Below are 25,951 nucleotides of genomic sequence, written 5' to 3' on the forward strand. Positions count from 1 at the left end.
AAAAGAACATAAGCACAAGATAGTTACTGAAGATGCTATGTGTTATGTGCAGGAGTCACTATTGTTAAATTCAAGTCCCGCTGTATTTTCATCAATTATGTGTGACTCTTAAATGAAAGACTGAAAACAATAAAATTCAAAGTGCCAACTACTAAGATACCTGATTCAAAACCCTATTTCAAATAGCAAACCAACACGAAACAAAACTTAAAAATCAAGTCATTAACAAAGTAGTCATACCGACAACTAACTCTTCTCCACATTTCTTAGCACAACAGATTGATTCTGAAAAACTTGGCCCACACTAGGTCCTCAGTACATATTTGTTTTAAAGCATTTCTCCCTGTGCAAACTCAGGGTCCAGGTCATCTATCATAAGGATCCGACACAACACATCATTTGATCTACTTGACATCAATTTTTACACTGTATAAAGAATGGTGTTCCATTGTTTTGTTTTTCTCTGCCTTGTTTCAAAACTATCCAGGTGTTAATGCTGACCTTTTGACCATATCTTGGCAAAGTTTAATTTGAACAGGCAGTTTCTCATGACCTTCAAGTCCGTGTTCAACAATGAAATCACCTGGCTTTATATCCTATTCAGTTATTAATCACAAACAACAAAGGAAGAACTTTCACACAGAAAATGTGAAACCTATGCTGGCCAACATTCACTTTGGTTCACTCCGGGTCACATTCACCTGCAGCTAAGGTCACTGGAAACCATCTGATGTCCCCCGCTTTCTAGAAACTACCTTCAATATTTTGCTGATAAGGAAAACACGATAGCTCTATGACTTTAAGACATAGCCAGGCATAAACTTCCTGGAGGTTTGCAGTCTGAAGAGGGGGCACCAAAGGGAAGCAGCTGGATGGTGGCACAGGTGGGAGGGTGTGGAATGGGAGACAGGTGCCCATGTAATAGGCTGATCAATTACCCTCCCTGGGAGGGCCCTTTCAGGAAGTGGTTGAGAGAGAAATTTCTGCCTTAGCATGGGATACCCACACAGGACCCCAGCATTCTGATTCCACCTACATAAAATTCAGCTCTTACATTCTAGCCAAATTTGACCTTTTAGAAATCAGCTTCAATGAGCTGATTTTTTTAATTGACAAAGCAAATATTTACAACCTTATTTTAGTTATTTTCTTTGTTTCTAATTATTACTACTATTAATTTTGAGATTAATTACTACATTAAATTTGAGAAAGGAAGTGGCAGCATAATGACAGAAATTCCTAGAATCAACCAACCTGTGCCTCCAATTTTAAAGATTTATTTATTTTAGAGAGAGAGTGCACATACACGCACACTCCAGTGAGCAGGAGGAGGGGCAGAGGGCAAGGGAAGATGAGGGAAAATCTCAGCAGACCCCCCCTGCTGAGTATGGAGCCAGGTCCACAACTTGATCTCAGGACCCTGAAATCATGACCTGAGTCAAAATCAAGAGTCCAAGGCTCACCTGACTGAGCCACCCAGGTGCCCTGCTGTGCCTCTAATTTTAAAGGGGTTACCCTTAGTGGTCCTGCAAAGCCCCTTTTAGCATCCAGAAAAGACCCATCAGGTCATCCCTCAACTCCTAAGTGGTTTTAACTCAAACAGCCCCCTGGACCAAGCCTGCAAGTGAAATAATAAATAATGCCCTGCTTGACAAACTAGCAGAGGCGCAAGCCAAAAAATTTCCCAAAGTCTTAATACTATCTCAAAAACAAGGACAAAATTAGAAAAGCAATAGATGAAGATTCTTTTTTTTTCTTCCCAACATTAGTCAGTCCCTATATGGAGAAAGCCACAAGCCGAAAAACCAGGCTTTCTGACACTCAGCAAGCCAGAGTCAGTCCAGGATGTGAAGGAAGTGAGTGGAAAGTCACTTTAGGTGGGGACACTGAAAGCCGTCCTGCTGTGGCTTTAATCCCATCATGTCCTCCAGCAACTCACTCACTCTCCCCCCACCCCCACCCCGCCCCAACTCCCTGGGCAACAGCATAAACACAGTACTTACCAAGGTTGTCTCTTGAATCAGTGAAACTAAACTCATCTACTTTCTATATAGCCAGGTCTTTAAAAGATTTCTATTCTTCTGGTCTGATTTTTGTTCTTTTTTCATCAAGGTCAAATGAAAGGGTCAAGATCAAAGGAAAAGTTGGCTAAGATCTTAGGTTCTCCCCAGAAGCAGACAGTGAGAAAAGGATTCATATCTATAAGAACCCCCAATCCTTGAACAACTTTAACTTGAGTGCTCAAGATGCCAACCCCCTGCAGAGTTGACAATTCGCATGTAACTTTTGATGCCCCAAAAATACTTAACAGAATAGCCTACTGTTGACTGGAAGCCTCACCAATAACATAAAGTTGTGATTAACACATTCTTTGTATTTTATGTGTATTATATATTGTACCCTTACATTAGAATAGGCTAATGAAAAGCAAAGGTTAAGAAATCATAAGGAAGAGAAGATACGTTTACAATATTGTACTGTACCTACTGGGAAAAGATCTGCACATAAGCAGATCCATGAAGGTCAAACCTATGTTGTTCAAGGTCAACTGCAGTTTATTTTGGAGGTGATCCCAAAAAACACTGGGTGAGGAATGAAGAAGTGAGCCAGGAAAGGAAAAGTAACTAATAAAAAGGTCATTTTTAAGCAAATTACCACTGAATCATAACCGAACTGGGAACTCAGAGAACCTCAGGGTGAAATGCTCATCTCAAAGGCAGCTCACCTGAGATACAGCAAGAGAGAAGGAATTTATATTAGAGCACTCACTGGCTGTTGGCAGCTGGCAGAGGGCAGGCATTTCCTGCCAACCCTGGCTGTGAGCTTTTCCAGCCAGAGAATGCCCTTGGGCAAAGGAATGCCAGTGACTGCAGTTGGACGGCCCCAGGCCCTGAAGTGCTAAAAGCCAGGGATATGGGCGAGGCACCCACTGCCTCCCACAGCACGGATTAGCATTATTTCCAAAAGGGTAAACCAGAGGCAACCACATTAGTTAGGGGACACATCACAGAACACAAAGTTGAGCTCTCCGCCACAAGATTATCCATCGAAAAAGAGGGACGCCACCTATATTTAAACCCTGAAAGTTCTATTATTATGGGACACTGTCAATTACCGTGTCTTAATCTGAAATCACAAAGGACTGTTTGGGTAAAACACAATAATCTGAAAGAACCTTGACCATGTTCAACTTGGACACTATTAGAGGTCAAGCAAAGAAATTTAACACAGAGTTGGCTATTGAGGGCAGGACTTTTCAACCTCAAGTGGTGGATGGTAAAGCAACTCAAAAGAGGGCAGTGGGAGAGGAGGCTGGGGGAGAACTAAATCAACCAAAACCACTACCAGAACCTTCAGATGGTGCAATACAAGTAAAGAAACAGAGGAAATGCTCGTCCTGACTAGTACTTAACAGAAATTGAGCATAAAACAGTACATGGAATTCACAGCTGAATACTGGCTGGATCTCAGAGTTACTGACATATTTATACACAACTGATGGCATTAAACTTAACAAAATCCTTCTAGAAAGCATTTAGTAATAGAGTTAGAAACCCTTGTCCCAGAAATTCTTTTTCTAGCAACTTGTCAGAAATATCCAAAACAAAGAATGATACCAACAACAATGATAGTAACAGCAAATATTTACGCAGCACTCACAAGAGCCGTGCCAGGCTCTTCTAAGTGTTTTATATCAGGAGTTCTCAACTGGGAACGGTTTTGCCCCCTAGGAGACACTCGACAATGTTTGGAGACATTTTTGTTTATCAAAACTGGTGGACAGATGCCAGGGATGCCGTTGACATCTACAAGGCACAGGATAACTCCCACGGCAAAGATTCATCTGCCCAAAATGGCAGGAGGATTGTGTCTGAGAAACCCTGTTTTATATCTATTCGCCATAGTCATCCTCATGACAACCTTGGGGTATTTGTAGTCCCACCATCGTTACAGATCAATAAAGATCATTTTCACTCATCATTATCCATAATGTTGAAAAACTAGGAATAAACTAAATACCAAAATACAGGGAGTTAAATAAATTATAGGACAACCTAATAGAAGCTGAAAAATACCTATCAATAATATAAAACTAAAATACCAGAATAAAAAATTAGGAATATGATATAATTATAATTATTTTAAGGTATGAATATGGAGACTAAATGGGAAGATAAGATATTAAAGTTACTACTGTGGTAACAGGGTAGAAACAGGAATGAATTTTTTTCTTTTTTTCTAACATTCTTTTTTTTTTTAAGCTTTTTTTAAAAGATTTTATTTATTTATTTGTGTGACAGAGAGATCACAAGTAGGCAGAGAGGCAGGCAGAGAGAGAGGAAGGGAAGCAGGCTCTCTGCTGAGCAGAGAGCCCGACATGGGGCTCGATCCCAGGACCCCGGGATCGTGACCTGAGCCAAAGGCAGAGGCTTTAACCCACTGAGCCACCCAGGCGCCCCATTTTCTAACATTCTTTGATATGACTTGGATTTTTAAAAGAAAAAAAACACAACACTGGAGATAAGAAATTTGAAATTTTCTTTAAAGTATGATTTTTTTAATGAAATAACGGATATCTTATTTTATTTTATTGAAGATTTATTTTTAAGTAATCACTACACCTGATGTGGAGCTCGAACTTACTACCCTGAGATCAAGAGCTGCATGTTCTATCCATTAGCCAGCCAGGAGCCCCAGGAATACCTTATCTTAACAACACAAGAGTTAACAAGCGAAGAAGACAGTTCTATCAAGAAATGAGAAGGATTTCCATGGAATAGCAACAAATGTTAGTGCTTTAAATTCTCAAGTTGTAATATGACTGAATGAATACCTATATTTTATATCTACCACTCTTTCCTTCAGTTATTTCATGGCTTACTATCACCTAAAGAGAATGAATGAAAAGAATCAAACTTTCATTCAGCTAAGTCTGATTCATTTTAGTAACTCTATTATAAGTGGTATTTTAAACTATTTTTAATGTATTAATAATTGTAGCAGTATCAGTAGTAGTAACATTATTATTGTTGTCATTATTAGCAACATGTATTGAATGTCTCCTACATAGGATTACTATGTAATCTAATCCCACAACATCCATATAAAGTGAATGCTTTTATGATCCCCATGCTTCAGTAGAGGTCAAAAACACTTAAAATTAAGCAACTTGCTCAGGGCTCACAAGGTTATTAAATAGCAGTCCCTGGATTGAAATTCAAGGCAGTCTGACTCTAAAGCCTGGGGACAAACTGGGGTTGAGGAAAAAATAGGCTCTACCCTTTCTCCACTCCATCAGCAATGGACTGATTATAGCTGATAAGCTGATACCTGGTTGTAAAACCCACCCTTACTAATTGTGTGGGTAGACCTAACAATGAATAACCAATCTTTTACCTCACATTTAGATATTTTTAAATTATTTTTATAATAATCAATGGCTATTGACAAATAAATGTTTGCCAAAACTGCTGAGAGGATTCAAAGAAGGAAATAATAAGGTTGTCAAGAGTTTCCGGGGAAGCCCCATGATCAATAACTCTAACATGGGGGGATTTCAGTTGATCCGCATGTCCCGCTGCATATTCAGTTCTTAAGGATTCAGGGATTAAAACAATAAGTCTATATCCTGTCGATAGGAAAATGGATACCTTAGATAAGTAACAGGACTGTCTATGTAAACAACTCAAGCATCTGTTTCTAAGAATGCTGAAAAGGCATGGATAGGAAGGTTAACTATAAAATATTCATTGATATTAAATTGTTGGGCTTACATGTCTCAGAGCATATATTATGAAATGAAGTCACTGAAAACAAAATGCTGTGATCTGCGGAGATCCCTGAAGCACAGATTAACTTCACAAATGAGAGGGATCAGGATACTAATAACATATCATCATGAGGAAATGAGGGGAATTTGGCATAAGCCAAAGTAACAGGCTCCTACCCCCGCTGAGCCATTATCAACTCAAAGCAGGCTACAGGGTGGTGGGAGGAGGCCCTGAGGAACAACTGGTCTCCAATTCCACACCTACAGGCTGTCCTCCCAGTCTCTGGTTTCAGGGCACTGAGATGTCAGGAAGACAGCAGGTGAGGAAAATGGAAAATGCCTTCTGCGGAAGAGACCTTAGGTATGTGCTCTGACAAACTGTGGGTAAATCTTATCATCCAAAGTAGAGCCCTATTCGTAATACACGTGGTGATTTCACTGGAGAAAAGAAGCCCAATGTGTCTTTCTTAGCTGAATGTTTTTAAACATAGCAGAAATAAATCACTGAAATCAAGGAAAATACCAACAACTATCATAATGACAGCAAATATTTCCTTAGCACTTACGAGAGCAGAAACAGGCGGCTCTAAATGCTTTCTATCAGGGGCTTTCCACTGGGAGAGATCTTGTGAGACATGTGGCAATGCCAAGAGACATTTTTAGGGCATTTAGACATTAGTAGGATTGATGGACATATTTACCAGCCATCACCCCTTCTTATTAATTGGACATCTATCTGATAGGTTTGAGCTGTTCTCCTACGAGTTGTTAAATATTTTAAATAGTAACTCTGCCTGAATATACTATGAGTAGATAAAACAAATATCCTATCTAACAAAACCTGAGGTGTCAATATTTTTATTAATATGGAGTACTTCAGAAATATTAACCAAATGTTAGTCTTAGACAATAACTTTTCCCTCTTCTAGATCGCAGAAGACCAACACCTGAAAAATCTGTTTCATAATCACAGGAACTGTCCCTCTTGCTTTGGGAATATACTTACAACTGTGATTGTAGGTAAGAATTCAAACATGGGGTGCCTGGGTGACTCGGTTGGTTAAGCATCTGTCTTCAACTCAAGTCATGATGCCATTGTTCTGGGATCGAGGCCCACAGTGGGCTCCCTGCTCAGCATGGGGTTTCTTTTCTCTCTCCCTCTACCCGTCCCCACTGCTCATGAATGCTCTCTGTCCCTCTCTCTCTCTTTCAAATAAACAGATAAAATCTTTTCTAAAAATTCAAATGCGGGGCGCCTGGGTGGCTCAGTGGGTTAAAGCCTCTGCCTTCAGCTCAGGTCCATGGTCCCAGGGTCCTGGGATCGAGCCCCACACCAGGCTCTCTGCTTCGCAGGGAGCCTGCTTCCTCCTCTCTCTCTGCCTGCCCCTCTGCCTGCTTGTGATCTCTCTCTGTCAAATAAATAAAATATTTAAAAAAAAAATAAAAATAAATAAAAATAAAAATAAAAATTCAAATGCAAAACCCTAACCTTGGTTAGAAGACTTGGTACATGTGTTATAAACGCTATTTCATCTCTTCATCTACAAGCTTTTAACAGAACTCTTATGGAGGCCTTCGATTAATGAGATGACTAATAAGTTAATAATAATAATGGATCAACATTGGCCCATTAAATTGTGACACAGTGAATGTAACATAGTAACATAAGATGCCAATCAAGGAAGAAAGAAGAAACTGGGTGAGGGACATAGTGGAACTCTGCATACCTTCTGCTTTTACATCTCTACAAATGTAAAACTACCCTAAAAGTTTATTTCAAACAAGGTAAAAATAAAAATAATCACATACAGGCTATTTTCTTGGGCAGAAAAAGAAGAGAAGCGAATTCTGGTCCATCCCTATTACATCTTCAGTCTCGCATTCTGTTGATTTACAAAACAATAAAGAAAAGTGGTCGAGAATCATTTTCGTGACTTTGACTGTGCTGGGTTCCACAGGCACACCTGCTTTCCCTACGTTTCTGAATGGAATTCTAATTCATTGAACAACAACAACAAAAAAGAAATATCTGAGCAACAAAAAAGTGCCAAGAGTTGAGGCAGGTCTGAGGACGCAAGGACAAAGGAGCAGAGCGTTTGTCTTCAAGGTCACAGTCTAAAGCGGAGGTTCTCAAGCTCGGTTCTCAAGCAGGCACAGCAACCGCTTGAGGAGATGAGAACGCAGGTCTCCAGGCCACACCCTACCGGGACAGACCCCACTTACAAAAACACTGATCGATAAAACCTGTCATAAAGCGGAACACATCCAGGAATCCCTGAATTTGATCCTGGGACAGAAGCTGTGGGAGCAGAGGATTGGGGCGCCCAACCCATACCTGAAGGTCACGAAAAAATTCCTGGAAAAGAAGTGAATTGTTGATCACTTAATAGCAGTGTAAACCTTGAGGTCACACCCTGCCTACAGCAGGGACGGCACAGTACCAACAATGGGTATAGTGCTCCAGAAAGTCGCTGAACACTGGTCACAAAGTCCCCATCTCCAGCCACTGGAAAGCAGCGATGCACATGAGCCTAAGTCGGGCTCCTCCAAAGCTGGAGAAAGGGGCTCTGTCTCACATCAGTGGGGTCTGACAAAATATGCAGACAGGATTTTACAGCCTGAACGGGTGCTGCAGCCCAGAAAACCAAACGGCCTCCCCTCACCTTGTGTAGCCATTTCACGGAAAAAGCTTTTTCACATGGTAATGGTTTCTCACTTCAGCCTATCAGAGGTTGCAAAGTCTACTGCCATGTTGACCCAGGCTGCTTGTCTTCGAGGCTGTTTCTTTTTTTTCTTTTGGTCTTCTGTATAATCAGCACATCTCATTATCATCACTGTGTTGATATTTATCAGCCCTTCACAGATGTCCCTACCTTGCACATGCAAGGAACAAATGTCACTTGTCACTTCTGGGCGTCTGCGGGGTATAATGCAGAGGTCTTGAGCTACCAGTAAGGAGGCTCACCAAGCTTCAAACCAGACTTGCAACACCCCAGCAACTACAACAGGACCCAGGAAACAGCAGATCGCTACAAATGTTCTTTCAATCTTTTATTTTGGGCTCCTTTTTTTTTTTTCCCTTCTAATTCTTAGACACGAGGCTGTCAGGAGGCTGACAGAAAAGTAAGCAGTATTTGATTTAAGAATATAAGCAGAGAGAAATTTTAGAAAATTACAGAGAAATCGATGCTGACTTTCTGCCTAATACAAACCCACTATGATAAGAAGTGTTCGTCATAAAACACCAGGCACATATTATTTACTGAAGACTTCCAAGTTATGGGAAGTAAATGCCAATTCTTTATTTCAGTAATCAAGAGGTAGATATACCTTTAACACCATTTATTTTTATTTAGATTTTATTACTTTGTGAAATTTTGTAGCATGAGGCCCAGTAACCAATTCAATGCATACACAAAATACCTTTTTTGGGGGGGGGTAATAGTGCACAGTTCTTTGGCCACAAAGTAACTTCTCATCACAAACCATAAGATTCGGGCAGGTATTGCATGCAGCACTGGATGTGGTACATAAATAATGAATCTCAGAACACTGAAAAAATAAAATTAAATTAAAAAACAAAAACAAAAAAGAACATAAGATTCTCCTTGTAACAGCAGAAGAAATAGGTAGGAAGAAGGTGGATAGATAAGAAGGATCCAGTGAGGGGTGCCTGGGTGGCTCAGTGGGTTAAAGCCTCTGCCTTCGGCTCAGGTCATGATCCCGGGTCCTGGGATCGAGCCCGGGATCGAGCCCTGCATCAAGCCCCGCATCGAGCCCCACAGTGGGCTCTCTGCTCAACAGAGAGCCTGCTTCCCTTCCTCTCTCTGCCTCTCTGCCTACTTGTGATCGCTGTTTGTCAAATGAATAAATTAAATCTTTAAAAAAAAAAAAAAAAGGATCCAATGAGAACTCTTTTCTCAACCTACTTGCAAAATAGCCTTAACTTCCCAGCTTAAAATCTACCCCCTATGAAATCCACCATGATTTTTTAAGCTCATGAGCAAAGAGAGAATAAAACAACTGTTCTAAAGCATTTGCATGGCAGAGGTAAAATACAATAAGAATTTTCATTTCGTGATGTCTTTCTCCTCTATTCCCAAATGTCCCATAAATCACACACACACAAACTATGCTTTTCCTTTTCCTGCTGTAATGCTAGTTATTCAGAGTGAGCCATTAAATATTTATTAAAAACTAACTAAACAGTTCTCAGAGCAATGCCAGATCCCAGATTGCATGGGTGGGTAGGAGTTATCTAGAGAGAAAGTGAATCTGCTGGGGAAATAAATTTCTCTATCAAACACAATCCAGGCGCTACAAACACCAGAAAGGGAGTTACTGTGTAAACAATTGAAGCAGAAGCTAAAGGCACAGAATTCAGGAGTAGAACAAGAAAACAGGCCAGGTCAAAGCCAGGAAGACTCACTCTGGTGGCAGTTTCTTAGCTAGGGGCTGCTGGGTCGGGAGAAAAGGGTCAGGGTTAGTGTGCGGAGGAGCTGTCTCTCAGAGGGCCAAGGGGACTGCTATCTGATGAGACATTTCCATTTATGATATGCAAGTAACCTGCAAGAATGTGTGCAAGGTGCTTATCTTACAGCCTCTGTGCATTCCAGTCTCTCACACTATCTGGATCAGTGGCATTAAACTGAAATCTATCATGTTTCCAGACCATTATGACAGTTCTCCTCTATTTGGAGAAATAGTCCTCTCTGCGGTCTAAATAAAGCTTTTTTTATATAAGGTACCAAAAGGCAAATAGGTCATACAGTGCAGAATCATTGGGAGGCTGTGTGCCCTTTACCTCTGCTTGCCTTGCTTGCTTGCAAACAATAAAAACCTTTCTGAACAAATGAAAGTGAACTTTGAAACCAGCAAAACATTTCGGGCACCTTGCCACAAAGATATTCTCCAAGCAACTGCAGACCAGTTGTTGTCATGCATATAGCTTTATATTTCTTGCCACGTACTGGATCTGCCGTTAAGTGAGTCCAGCATAGAATTACAGCCTTGATGCTATGATGTGAAAAATCACCAACAAATCTAGATTGAAGGATGAGGACAAACTGGTCAATATTCAGTTTGATGATGCATAAACTCGTGTCTTATCTCTATTTATTACTCATTTTTCCTGGATTAACTTGAAAGGCTCTAATAACAAAAACAGCCACCATTTGCTATAATCCTTCCTGCAATTTGCCAAGTAATGTGCAAGGAATTTTACATGGATATACCGTTAAAGATGTACAACAGCCCCGTTATCACCATTTTGCAAGTGAGGAAACAGACCCAGGATGCGGATGACTGGGATTCAAGTGTAAGTCCAACTCCACAGCCCCTTCCTAGAAAGCGTATCATGCTCCACAAATAACATGGGAAAATGAGCATCCTATAGATACCCCTGGGATATACCATCCCTAGGAAAGTCATGTTATCCTTAGAGGAAAATGTAATAAAATCGTGAGGGCACCTAAAGAATCATGAGTCTCAGCATGGTCTGGGATGATGATGACAGCTACAAGGAAAAAGACAGGATCTAAATCCAAGACTCAAAACTCTACCCCAGAGATCCAGAAATCAATTCTGTCTTTTAAGTTGGAAGTTAACTGTCTTCAAACTCAAAAGAAATTCAATGAAGTCATTCAAAATCTGCTGTTTTGTAAGAATTTCCTTAAGAATCGGTAGCAGTTTAGAAAACATCAGAGAGCCAAAAAAGAGGGAAAAAAGGAGGAGGGGTGCAATGTATGAAAAGGCAATTCATTGAAGAATTTGTCTGAAGAGCCATTAAACATATGCAGGGAAGTTCAATTTCACAGGAAGGAAGGAAGGTTGAAATGCAAGTTCGGGAACCTGGATGGCTCAGTCAGTTCAGCATCAGACTCTTCATTTCAGCTCAGGTCATGATCTCAGTGTCATGAGATCAAGCCCCAGGTGGGTCCATGCTGAACATGGGGCCTGCTTAAGATCCTCTCTCTCTCCCTTTCCCTCTGACCCTCCCTGCCCCACTTGTGTGCACACGTGCGCTCTCCCGTTCTCTCAAGAAAAGCAAATGTAAATTCAAACATTTATATACTACTTTTCATCTCTCTACACTTCATGGACAGCAACTTAACAGTAACACTTATCTGCCCCCCAGTAATTACCTAAATGAACTAAGACATATGTACACGTTTCATTACTTCTAACACATTTTTTAAGGGGATGCTACTAATACTGGATGTTTCCGACATTGGTTCAAGAATAAAAACCACGCTGCTTGTGGGAACTTGGATATAAAGCTGCACATTTGTATATTCATAGGAAAAGGTGTGGCAGGACAAACAAAACTATTAACAATGGCTATGGATGGGGAGAGGGAATGACAATTTTCTACTCTGTGTAATGTTTATTTTGCACTGAATTTCTTTTTAGAAAGAAGCTGATTACTTAAGGTTATTTGTTTGTTTGTTTTTTAAGGTGCTTAAATACATTATTAAGAATTATGTTCGGGACCAAAAATTTCTTAGTAAAATACCTCTCTAACTTGACAGCCACCCTCACTGGGAGCCACATTTTTGTTTGCCCAGCTCACAATCCAAGTTTCAATCCTCTGCTTTAGACAGAAAGTTTGACCTGTGTTCCTTTAGTCCTAGATTAAAATTTCACTTTGACACAATGGTAAAACTAGGCTATGACTCATCTTCCTCTGCAGAACAATGAAAGTTCTAGTTCGGTGGGAAAAAACTACTTGAGATGCCAGTTCACTGAACTGTTCAAATCAAGGGCAAAATATTGGGGCAGGATCGAGCAAGTCACTGCACCCAGATCCTATCAGCATTCCTCCCAGTCCTTGCTCCTACCAGTCTTTTTGATGGCCCTCCAACCAAATCTGGAATTGGCAAATGGTTAGAATAGGAAGCACCTGGTGCCCTCGAAATAAGGGTCAAAGAACCCAACTGTAACATGAAACAGATCCAGCACCCATGTCATGAGCATACCTTTCAAGTAATGCCAAGGAAAAATACAACAAAAATGATGGCAGGGTGCACAGCGTCAGCTTAAACATATTTTAAGCACCATAATGACCATCATCTTTGTTTTCCTATGCCAAGACTCTAGGCGTCAGGCAAAGTTCACCATCAACTGACTAGATTTTTATAATTTTTACAGAACTTATTCTTTTTATTTACCTTGAATGGTAGCACAGTTTGCAAGGTGCTTTAAAATGCCCCCCTGGGGAATCTGAATTGTTTGGAGACCTAGCTCATAGGTTCAGTGACTTACACGGTCAATTACAGGGGGAACTGAGACCCCAGTCCATACCTTGAATGGCTGTTCAATACCATATTAGTCATATATCTGAATTTCACCCCAAATTCTTTTGTTTCAAACAACTCACTCTGTCTGCCCTTCTTTGTCCAGTTTAACAATTTTCTCTCTCCCTTCTGCAAATTATATTCCACCTGGTCTTCCAAGGCAACAATGCATTTTCTCTATAAACATTAAGATCTGCTGAAAATTTACAAGCCCTGAGAAATTTTCCCAGACTAACTTCACGACACTCTGATGCAGTCAACCAGCAAGTCAGGAAGCCCTTAATATCTGGCATAGATAAACACACTCCTTCCTTTCGGAATTAACCCTTACACAGGTCCTTCCAAAGAACCTCCTGGTAGCGTCCCCCACCAGCCCCACCTCCACATTCACACATACAGACACCCCTGTCCCTCATGAAGTTCTTGTTCCAAAATTCTCAACCTGCCTTGCTTCATGAAGACACTGCCCAACTGCAAGCCTTGTCTCTTGAGAGGGCTGCTCAGTGTGCCCCAAGGTTAGCCGGTTCCCCTATGATCTCCTTCAGGAGCTTCTTCCCAGATGACAGCTGGTATTCAGAGGAGCCACAGTCTAATATAACACTCTCCTACATCAGCACCAACCGGAAACAAAGAGATCCAACCCTCTCCCAGCCTTCCTGTTACTCAGAGGAATTGATTCATTCATTCCCACAAACAGATACTAAGCCTCTCCTGCATGCCCGGCACACAGTTAGGTGCTGGGTACAATGGTGACAAAGGCTCCTTCTTGCCCTCTTCCTGGAGCTTTCAGTCTCACAGGGAACAAGTAACATTCCCTTGTGCTTTGTGCTTCTCCACCTTGAATCTACGGTAGAATCACTCAGGGTTTTTGAAGAGCTACAAAGTCAAGGCCTCAATCTGCTTAAATCAGAACCTCTGGCTGTGGGGCTTCAACACTGGTGATTCTAACGTGGAGCCAAGGCTGCGGATATTTTAACCAACTCACCTCAAAAGGAAACAGCTGACATAGAGTCCTGTCAGCCACCAAGCAAGCAGGAAGGATGGTGAGAAAAGCTGGGCCTCCCAGCAGTGGCTTCCTGAGCAGGGCAACTTCTAGACATAAATCATCTGTGCATTACTAGATGCCTGCCAGCCATAGAACAGCACCAAATAATTTTTTATATCACATTTCAAGACTGTTTTTTAACTTTGGTCTCCCTCAATTAGATTATTTTTAACATTTGATCATTTGTACACAGACATCAAGATTAAGAAAAGGAAAAGAATTATGTCACAAAAGCTTTGGGTTAATATTGTAAAATAAAAATATTTGATATCAAAGAAAGAGAGATGATAGATACATAGATGGATAGACAGACAGGTATGGAAATTCAGATTTCAACTTACCCTGTTTTTCCCTGTTGTATCTCAGCGGATGGCTGGGAGACAAATATACTACATTCCCCATTCCAGATCATACCATAGACCAAAGGATCAGCAATTTCAAAAATAACACTGAATAGCTAATTCTGAGCAAATATGTATCTAAAATTCCCTCTACTTTATACCTTGTTTTTTATTATTCCCTTTATATTCTGCAACATCTTTTGCATATCAACTCTTTATAGTCAAAAGTTTAACATAAAACACTTTCAGTTTTATTCTTTCTACCTCACTTAAAGTTTGTAAATAAAGAATTCATCCAAAAAAAAAAAAAGGATTCATCCCAAATTCTAATGTTATGGAAGCTGCTCTGAAAATCAAAAAAGGCCATGTGTTGCAATGAAATACATCATCCATTAAAAATGTATTTTTTTGTATCTTTATTTCTAACAAGAACACTAAAGATCTATGCAGCAGATACAAAAATATTCAGTTCACCAAAAACCAGTGAGAAGAGAGCCTAGGCCTTTGTGGAATTTGAAATCAAGTACACATGGGTTTGCTATTTTTTATTAAAAGAACATGCCTTGAAAATTTTTGTTTCTAATGGTTTTACTTTTCCTAAAGCAATTGGACTGGTCAGAGGGCAGGAGAGAATGCTAGCTAAATGGACCAGAATTCATATTTAAGCTACAGTCTACTCAGTTTAAAATGTGCTTACTATTTAAAGATTTGTTTGTATTTTTCTCCTGTCGTTTGATTTCGCCACCATAGTTACTTGGAGCCCTTCCTTTCAGCAACACACAGACAAGCCGACTGTGGGGACTAGTAATGCCAGAGGAAGAAGATTAAATCAGAGTCCAGAGATATCTCAGAAAGGCCGTGATGCCACAGTCCTTTCCTATGCAAGGGGTTTTAATTCTGGTCCCTGAACAGTATTTTAATTTTCAGTTGAGAGCATATTATTCTTTAAGTAAGAGAGAAAAGTAATAGCCAAAGAAGTAAGTTATAGCCCGCTGATCTCCTCTTACACTTGGCCAAGAAACCAAACTGACTAAGAAAATAGGGACTGCTCCAACTATTTAGTTTAAACACGCCTATCAGTATTGACCACCTCATTCCCACGGAGTTAGGAAGGAAAACAACAAGAGGTAAAGAGTGATTCCAAAGGGAAGAAACACATATTGCAAAAATTCTAACCAGCCTGAAAGTTTTCCCACAGTGACAACATTCAAGCATGAATGTGAGGTCAAACATACCCAACACTTGAGTTTTGTTCCTTTTTCTCAGAAAGATTCTAAGACCAGTACATGAATATATGCATTATACAAGATATGGACATCTGACCCGATCAGGAAATCTAGGTCACTCTAGAGGTGAACCCCAATGAGAAACGTCCATGACCACGTCCAGCATGAAGCTCTGCATCTGTTTCTCCTGGACAGCACAGTACTAAAACGAAAACCCCGTCACTTACAGTCCCCTCTGAAAGTACAAATGTCCTCTTCGCCCCTCGATCAGCTAGTTCTACACCACATATTTTAAAAGGTAAAATATCTTTTTAGCCGGTACAATACAACAGGTACAGCAGGGATGAGCTCTGTCACCACCCAACGGCACAGAGGAAAGTTTACACAATAAATAGGCAAACCACGTAATAACCAACTTTGAAATACAGGGAGATAAACTGATGCACACTTGTCACAGCGGATTTATAGACTCCTGAGGGCTTCTTCTAAAGAAGCCAGTAACTGGCAAACGGTCACCTTCGAAGAGAAAGATGAAGCAGACCAGTCTAGACAGATGTGGTGTCAGGAAGGGCAAACTGGTCTGTTCCCCTCATCAGCCAGGCCCTGCCTTCACAGCTCTGCTACTTAACAAACCCCGTTGTTCAGTACGTGACTAGGAGATCCCTGTCTTGGCTGTCATCCCCTTTTCTAAACCTCCCGGGCTGGGAGTCATGCAGGCTTGCAGGCTTGCAGACTTACCTGGTAACTGCTTGCAGGCCTCGAGAGCTCCTGGCCCTGGAAAGTCAAGTCTGCACTTTTTCCAACAAAATGGGGAGGCTGCCCGGCCGCTCATCACCTACAAGGGCTCGAGTGACGAGGGAAAAGATACAGGGGAAGTGGACAACAAAGGCAGCCTACGAACTGCACACTGGGATGTCCTGTTTTGGGGTGGCTTTTATTTTTCCCATGAGAGGATCTGACTAAACCGAACCCAGCCTCTTCTGCACACCAGACAGGAAGTTACACTCAGCAGCCGGTGAAAACTCCTTAGGTCGTTTTTATATTACTGTTGTTGTTGTCTTGTTTTTTTTTTCCTTTTTAATTGTCACAACTCAGGGCCTTTGAATGTTTCTAATCTACTACAAGGAGATTATAACTTTGCTTCCTGTTTTGACAGTGTTGGCTGGTAAGGGACACCTCCACCCACCTCCCTACCTACTGTGTATATATAGAGTCATTTGCCCTGGGTGCCCAACGGGGCTGAAGAGTTTGGTTACGTATTAACTAGACTTCAAAGAATAAATTGGACTTGTTGTTTTCCTCTAATATGCATATATACCTTGGAAAAATGAAATTCAAAAGCATTTCTGCTTAATCCCTTACACACTACTATTGTGGGAGGGAAAATAAGCTTCACCACACAGAGTTATAAAATAAGAAGTAAAACTTTTGACTCACATTTTCCAGTCTATGTGATTCTGTGTATGTGCTGGGTTCTCTTGCTCTGCACAGGTTATCCACACACAACAAGTGAGAAAAATCATGACCCATAGTGCCTCGCCCTCTTCTTTCTCTATTCTTTCTCTCCCTCCTGCTTTGAAATAGAAACTTTTCACTTATAAGCAAAAATTTTCCTATTCCATGGAATATGTACCTTTGCCAGGATACACAGGGGCTTAAGGTAAAAGCCATCTCTGTCCCTGCTACTGGCTGAGGTATGATCAAGAAAACTTGCCAGGACTTGCCCCACTCTCCTCCTCATCTCTCTGTGTTTCCTAGATTTGAACAGTAGGACTCCGGCAAAATAATTTCTAATACAATCTCCAAATCTGTAAAATGGGAGTAGCGGCCCCACCTGTTTCCTCGGATTGTTGTGAGGAGAAAGCCGCCAAGGGCACAGTGCCATAGACTATGCCACATGGTCAAAGCCCAGTTTTTTTTTTTTTTTTTAACACAGATTTTATTTATTTGAGAGAGAGAGCACAGGGGATAAAGGGCAGAGGGAGAAGCAAGTTCCACACAGAGCAGGGAGCCCGACGCAGGGCTCGATGCCAGGACCCTGGGATCATGACCTGAGCCAGAGGAAGACGCTTAACTGACTGAGCCACCCAGGTGCCAATTCTTTTTGGTAAGAGCTTTTTTGACATATAATTCACACAGTATGTAATTAACCCATTTAAAGGATAGAATTCCAGGATTATTACTATATTCACAGAGTTACATGCATCCATCACCACAATGCATCTCAGGACACTTTCATCACCCCAAAAAGCAGTCTCTCTCTACTTTCTCCCCCACTGGCCAGCCCTAGACAACCATGAAAATCTACTTTTAGGTCACTATAGGCTTTCCTTTCCTGCACATTTCATATAAATAAATTCATAGCATTTGTGGACTTTTGTGACAGGCTTCTTTTTTCATTCATTAGATGATGGACATTTGGATTGTATCTAACCTTTGGCTAATACAAATAATGCTGCTATGATCATTCACGAACACGTTTTTATGTTGATGTGTTTTCAATTCTCTATATGACTGCTAGGTCATACAGTAACTCCGTGGTTAACCTTTTGGAAGAACCAGCAGAGGTTCTGTTGTCTTGGAAAACCACAGTTTTCCAAAGTGACTGCACCACCCTCCATTCCCACCAGCTCTGTATGAAGGTTCCAGGCTACCCACGTAGTCATCAACACTTATTATCATCTGCCTTTTTAATTACAGCCATCCTAGTCAGTATGAACGGACATCTCACTGTGGTTTGATATGCATTTCCCTGGTGGTTACCGAAGTGTAATTTTATCAGTGGCCCAAAAACGTCTCCATTCTTGTAGGCAGGGCTCAAAACTCAAAATACAGAACCACCAGTAAAGCATGGGGACCACTTAAAATGGATACTGGCTACAGTGCCAAAATGAGACCTTACGGTGTCTGGCTTGAACGGTGGCTATTTTCCAACCGGTATGAAAAAGTGTCAACATTTTTAACTGGCACAGCTGTACAGGTTCATACCAGCTAAATAAATGCTGCCCTTTGAATCATATCTCCAGTAAGAAGCTGCTAGAGCAGCTGGCCCTTCTTCCTCTACCAAAGGGCTGCTCGAGAAAACGTTGAAGATGAAATTCTCAATGTAAATATGATATTTCAATCATTGGCAAATTATTCCTTTCCTTTTGTCTTTCCATCTGTGTCTTCCTCTTAAGTACAAATAGGTTCAGGGGTGTCTGGGTGGCTCAGTCAGTTAAGTGTCCTTCTCTTGGTTTTGGCCCCAGGTCAGCAGGGAGTCTGCTGCAGAGTTTCTCTCTCCCTCTTCCTCTGCCCTTCCCCACCCCAGCTCACACACATACACACTCTCTCTTTCTAAAATACAATAAGCAAAATCTAAAAAATAATAATAATAAGCAAACAGAATCAACGAAAGCAGCCTCTGAACAGCCCTAACTATGTATAAGAAGAAATTCTAGACCAGATATGGCTCACAACTGAGAGTCTCACAAATTTTGAAGGTAGCCAAGAGGAACAGGTCAGGATCTAGATACTAGCAATATTTCCCCCTTACCTCTTAAAAATGGGATTTTGGTCAGAAAGATAGATGCACCCCTAAGCTTATCACAGTATTATTTAAAATAGCCAAATATGGGAGCAATCTAAGGGTCCCTCGATAAATAAATGGATAAAGAAGCTGTGGCATATATAGATATATCGTATCTATACTACTCAGTCCTAAGAAAGAATGAGATCTTGCCATCCACAACCACACAGAGGGACCTGGAAGGTATTATACTGAGCAAAATACATCAGACAGAGACAGATAAATTCCATATGATTTCATTTATACATGGAACTAAGAAACCAAACAAACAAACAGAAACAGACTCATAAATACAGAGAACAAACCTGTGATTGCCAGAGGGGAGCAGGCGGGGTGGTGGGAAAAATAGGCCAAGGGGATTAAGAAGTACAAACTTTCAGTTATAAAATCATTAAGTCGCAGAAATAAAAAGTACAGGATAGGGAATATAGTCAATAACAGTGTCATAACTTTGTATGATGACTGATGGTAACTATACTTACCAATAGCAAGCATGGTGTAACATATACAATTATCAAAACGCACTATGTTGTAGACCTGAAACTAACGTAACAGTGTGTATCATCCATACTTTAAGTCAAAAAGAAGTGTGATATGGGGAGGACAGTAATTACTCTAATTCAAAGGGATTATCCGATCTAATTCAAAGAATTATCTAATTTTAAATTCAAAAACTCTAATTCAAAGAGGTTATTGGGTTTTTTCTAAAGCAAAGGGATTATCTAATCTCATTCAGAGGAATTACAGTTTTTTTTCAGACTTCATGTTCCATTTGAACAAATTCATGTACAATGATGTTAATTATCTCTTTCGTAAAACATCCTATTTTACGATTTTCATTCTCTTGATCCCTAAAAAAAGAAAAATGAACAAAATAAAACCTATGTAAAATATGACAAAGAAAATACAAAAATGCCAAAAGCTTTAAAAAATAATTTTTTTCTTTATTTTCCAATATAAAACCTCAAGCCTTACAACATGTATTAATAACATGATTCATCCCTCTCCTAAGAAATTTTCCATGTCCCAAGGCAGCTCTATGTAATCCATTGTTTTAGTTATTTCTTGGCCTACAGCTAACTATGAAACTAGCCGCTGAACTTTCCTATGTCAAATAGAACTTTCCATTGTGGGAAATTTCTAAAACATTCATATTAAGCTAAGTGGAAATGTCATCACAGCTCAGGAGCAAATATGGCCTGTGTCAACTAGTACAACTTCTAAAGTAGGTTCCGTGCAAGAAAAGCAAACCATTGATCAAACACAAGCACAAAGGCTCTATCAGAGTTGCTATAAAAACTTGATGGTGAAGAAAATCAGAAGCAACAATCAGCTTATCAAAGGCATCTGAAAGTTCTTCTAAAAAAATCTAATGGGGGGCACTTTTTAAAATTGTTTTGTAAGGTGAGAACCCACTCTATCCACAGACCCTTTCTGATTACACGTTGACCTCATTTCTAGTTCTTAGGAAATCAATAGACCATCTATGTTGCAAGTATCGGTTGAGGGTATGCACTTTCTTATTCAATCTAGTGTTGACAGCAATAATCAAATTTGGTACATACCACTAGCTCCATTATAGTTCTACAGCAACTGGCTGCCAGCCTAGGTCTACTGTCTCATCGAAAAGGAAAGAAAGGATTGGACTGGAGAGAGAATCACAGAACAAATCAGCTGAAATTCCAGAAGGTGGTATAGAAGCAAGACAGCCACTGGGAGACTAAGCTCTCTCTAAGGGGGAGGCACACGCCCAGCAGTTTCCACAAGGTCAGGCACTGGTGAGCTGACCTTGCTGTGGAAGGCACGCATTTTCTCCAACCTTTCTCTTACCTACAAACTGTCTTGGCTTTGAACATCTCATTCTAACTGTCAGTCCTAACTAATGAACCTACATCCAACCCTGCAAAGCAGCAGACAAAATCTAGAGACAAACACGTCGTCCAACACCAGGGAGGCCAAGTACAAGTGAACACTGACATTAGGGCACTTCCTGAGAACTCTCTAGACACCACTGGCTTTGATGAGTAATTCTTCCACGTGCACTTGGGCTAGAATCAAACATTTTTCTCAGATCACAAAATGTTAAACTAATCTTCTTCGATAAAAACAAGGTCAGCTTGAAAAATAATTAGAGAGGGGGCGCCTGGGTGGCTCAGTGGGTTAAGCCGCTGCCTTCGGCTCAGTTCATGATCTCAGGGTCCTGAGATCGAGTCCCGCATCGGGCTCTCTGCTTTGCAGGGAGCCTGCTTCCTCCTCTCTCTCTGCCTACTTGTGATCTCTCTTTCTGTCAAATAAATAAATAAAATCTTTAAAAAAAAATGAGAGAGGGAGAAGGTCTGACTTTGAAATTTTACTGGACTTGCTGTTACAGACGTCGAATCGCCAAGAAAACCATGCTCCAACTAATAGATATTCTCCACATAAAAGCAGCATGGATGATGACGTCATGTCCTGGTATGACAAGCAACTCTTTTTCTCTTTTGTAGAACCTGAAACAATTTCAGATTTACCAAAAAAGGTGTAAAAATAGTACCAAGAGTTCTCATATTCCCCTCACCTAGCCTCTCCAGACATTACCATATTACATAACCAGAGGTTGACTGTCAAACCAGACAATTAGCCCTTATGCAACACTACAAACTACCCCACAGGTCATGTCCAAATTTCTCCACTGTCCTCTTTTCCTAGGGATTCGTGATTCAGTCCAAGATCTGCACACAAGCAACATTTCAAACGTCTAGGCTGTGTCCTTTTCAATAAATCATGCAGCATTTCATGAACATTTCTGATCTCTCCAAGAGAGATCATATCTTCTCATGCTAATGAGGAGGTGTCATCGTTAACCACGGAGTCTTCCCGGCTGGGAATGTTCTTTTCTTCCACAAGTCTCTTCATATTTACTCTGTCAGTCTTATCAACCTTACCGCATAAACATAAGGTCAAATAGAGCTTCACAACCCCTTTCCAAAACCCTTGAACCAGTTGTTTCACCGAATTAGAACTTTTCCCACTTGAGCCAAGTTAATAGAGCACAAGAGGGAATATGTTACGTTAAAACAAAACAAAACAGCAAGATTCAGAGCAATTCCCCCCCACAAGCAAACGTATTAATAGTTCTGCAAGAAATATGTGTGTGTCATAAATAGTGAGATAAGGAGAGTTTTTTTTAAAAGCACCGTAGCAATTCAAGTCAGATTTCACCAACAAATGAATTTAGGTCAAGCTCGAGTTTACTGTTAAATCAAGTACAAAGAAAGTACCTTTTGGTGTTCAGAGTTCTTTTAAACTACTCTCACTGCAGATGAGGGATGGTGGAACTGCCTATGAAATCCATGACCTTTTTCATATCCCGCCTACCTCAACCACATCCTCTTTCACTCCATCTCCCAACAAAACCACCTGCAGTGTCCCCTCTGCCTCCCAGCTCTCCCCATGTCAATCCACCTTTCCAGATTCCCCAGAATGATCTTTCTAAAATATCTACAACTCCCAATGACTCATAATCCTTAAACATTTCCCATGCCAAAAAGGGGAGGGGGGTGGTTATTTCATCATCTTCATGAAGTTTACACAGGTCTCCACCATCTGAACTAACTCCCCTATTGGTCCATACCATCTACACAGCATTACAGAAACAATATAGTCTCTGTCCCTCAAGATTCTCACAGTCGAATTCAATCCCTTTCATATTTTCATCAGAGTAATTATTGTTTAGAATACAACTTCTCTAATAAAAAAAGAGTGTAACAGGATGTTTTAACTCGTTTTTTTTTTTCCCCTAGCTAGGAAATTCTACCTTATTTCTTTTTTTTTTTTTTTTAAGATTTTATTCATTTGACAGACAGAGATCACATATAGGCAGAGAGGCAGGCAGAGAGGGGCAGGGAGCAGGATCCCTGCTGAGCAGAGAGCCCGATGCAGGGTCTATCCCAAGACCCTGAGATCATGACCTGAGCCGAAGGCAGAGGCTTAACCCACTGAGCCACCCAGGTGCCCCTCTACCTTATTTCTTGCTCACATTAAAGATTAACAAAATCCCACATGCTGACATGATAAGGATTTTTCACATGACTTTAATAACGTATCTAAAAATACTCACAATGCTTCTGTTGGTATGGTTAAAACAATAACAAAGAGGAAAAGCCAGGAAAACTTTTCTAAAAACAAGCAAAACCAAAAAAGTAACATCAAGGATGGTATTTCATGGGCTGAGTGATTTCTCATGAGATTGCTTTTCCAAAGCACAAAGATATAAATAAAATCTGAAATCATGTCTTTGTTCCCATATTAGTATATTAATGGAATGGAATCCATTATAATCAACAAAATTACATTAGAGAGAATTAAGCCAAAATGCCCACCACTGAAGAGCTTAGAATTTATCCCCAATCACGCAGTGGCTGACCTCAGATGCAAACTTAAAGAACAGGCCAGTGAAGGAGGAAAGAAATCCTATTTTTTTAAAGTATTCTTAGTTTTACTTCCTAGCATGCAAATAGTCAAAGATACCTACTTAGAATGATGAATTAAGAGAAAAATTCCTAGAAGTTGTATTTGAGGATTAAATTGTAAACGTTCTTACAGTTATCTCAGGAAAACTGTACAGAAGTAGTGAGATTCAGAGGTAAGGAAGGAGTACCACCAAATCCTTTAACGAGATGGGTAGAGAGAGGTGGTAGGTACACGTGTCCACTCCCTCCACCCAGATAGGTGAGGAGAGCTCTGAGTAGGAAACTGGGGTTCCCTCCCAGGGCAGGCCTCCCGCGTGTGTGTGTGTATGTGTGCACACACGTGCAGCAGGGTTTCTCAACAGTTATGCTACTTCCAAACAGAAATGGCCACAGCCAGGAATCAACAGAGGTGAGGCCCAGGAGCTGAGAGCCATCTGTGTTAGAAGAGGCTGACAATACATGGCTGCCGAGTGATGCCAAGGCTTTGTAGCAGCCAGGATCCAGTCTGCCAGGCCAGCAGAAGGAGCCATGCAGGACTGGCTGCTAAAGGCAGAGGTCCCTGGGATGGCCACTCCAGAAGCAAGCATCCCACTCTAGCAGAAGAAAGGAAGGTCATTGCCAGGGTTCTGTAAGGAGCAGGAACAGTTATTTAAGGAGACATCAAAAGAGATGAATAAAACAACACAAACATTTTAAAAGGAAAGTGGAATTTTTAAACATTATTTTAAAAGGAAGACACCATCAGAGCAGAAGTTAACAGCAGAGCAGGACAGCAAGAGGAGCCCAGGCCGGCTCTCACATCCAAACAGCACAGCACGTGTGAGGGCCCACCTGATAGAGAAGGGAGATGGCACGGTCTATGCGGGGGGCAAAATGAAACTTGCAGCACTGGAGTAGACCCCAAAACTGCAGAAAGGGGCTCCACAGGGGAGAAGAGAGCTGTGGCCAGACAAGGACACTTCCAAAAATACAAAGGTGGAATCATTTTTAAAAGCAGAGGCAACATGCTGGTCCACAGGACAAAGGTCAGCAAATGATTTTGCTTGAAGTACATCGGCTGGCATGGTGAGGCCAACTTCTCCAGTTTCAGAAGGTTCTAGAACCATCATGCTTCATGAGAACGTATGAAGAACAGAAGCAGGGGGATTACTCTTTATTGTTAGCAATAAAAACAGTCAGTGGGAAAAGTGACCTAAGTCACAACCATAGGGCACACCAGCCTTCAGATGCAGACATGGGCCTCATAACACTTTGCCCCTCTGTCACTTTCAGTGACAATCTCAATCCAGCATCTGCTGTTTGGAGCTCTTAGGCCCTTATGCAAACCTGAGGATGCTGGCCACTCAGGAGATACGGGTATTAACGTGTGTGAGTCATCTGTATTTTCCGCCTGCAGCTGATACCACACAAAGATAGTCCTGTCTAATTATGGGCCCACCCACCCGAACTCCCATGGGTCCTACCTCTCAACTTCGGAATGAGATATAATCACCTACTTGTGACAACTCAGGGCTGAGCATGGGGAGACTCTGAAGAAAGGATCCAGGTAATAATGAGGCACTGACCAGGCATATTTTCAATCAGCTCCAGGATTTCTGAGATGATAGAGTTTCCAAGAGGTAACCAGGCGAGGAACAGAAAAAGCCAGTACTGGTTATCACTCAAGTATTTATGAGCCTCAGGACTTAGCAACAAGGTCCCAGGACCCAAAGCCAATTTCGCTGAGCACCTGCTCTGTTCCACACAGTGCACTGAGAACCAGTTCCCAAGCCAGGCAGAGCGACACAACCCAAGTGCCACAGAAGGGAGGCTGTGGCACTTGCTATCACCGCAGGGATCGGGCTGAAGCACGGAGACAGGCTGGAGCCTGTGAAAAGAGAAAGGAGAGGGCAGAGGCTGAGCAAACAAGGTGGGAGTGATCGCTACAGAAGGCAAGAAATGCACAAGCGGCCTATTGTTAAAGTGTTCTAAGAAGTCACAAAGAACAGGGAGGAAGATAGGAGGGTGGAACTTGGAAACAATTCCAGAAGGTACAAAAGAGAAAAGAGTGATCCAGAAATAAGGCAAAAACAAAAGCCAGGCCCTCTTATCCCACGGCAGGCTCTGGTGGTGAAGAGGCCAAGCCCAACTTTGGGGCTCAGGGTCATCTGTGCACCGTTCCACATGAAGCTCTACTTTCCATAAAATGGTTCCCCTTGGAGAAGGTCCATGAGTAAATCTGTCTATCAACAAAAGTATAAACAAAGCAAATACAG

General features: G+C 41.2%; 1 protein-coding gene across 4 annotated transcripts in view; it reads right to left on the minus strand.

Annotated features, from left to right (window-relative positions):
• The window catches only part of UTRN (utrophin), a 505,495-nt gene that overhangs the window by 433,122 nt on the left and 46,422 nt on the right, over positions 1-25,951 (minus strand). The window contains exon 1 of one of the 4 annotated variants that reach the window (XM_046006020.1): positions 16,416-16,553. The exons of 2 other annotated variants lie outside the window; for them this stretch is intronic. In XM_046006020.1, the coding sequence (XP_045861976.1) occupies positions 16,416-16,509 (94 nt within the window). In that variant the 5' untranslated portion in view covers positions 16,510-16,553. Of the gene's footprint in view, positions 1-16,415; positions 16,554-25,951 lie in introns of those variants that run through there. One more of the 4 variants, XM_046006017.1, reaches the window with a different exon arrangement.

Source organism: Meles meles, chromosome 5 (assembly GCF_922984935.1).
Source record: "Meles meles chromosome 5, mMelMel3.1 paternal haplotype, whole genome shotgun sequence".
In the NCBI taxonomy this organism is placed as follows: Eukaryota; Metazoa; Chordata; class Mammalia; order Carnivora; family Mustelidae; genus Meles; species Meles meles.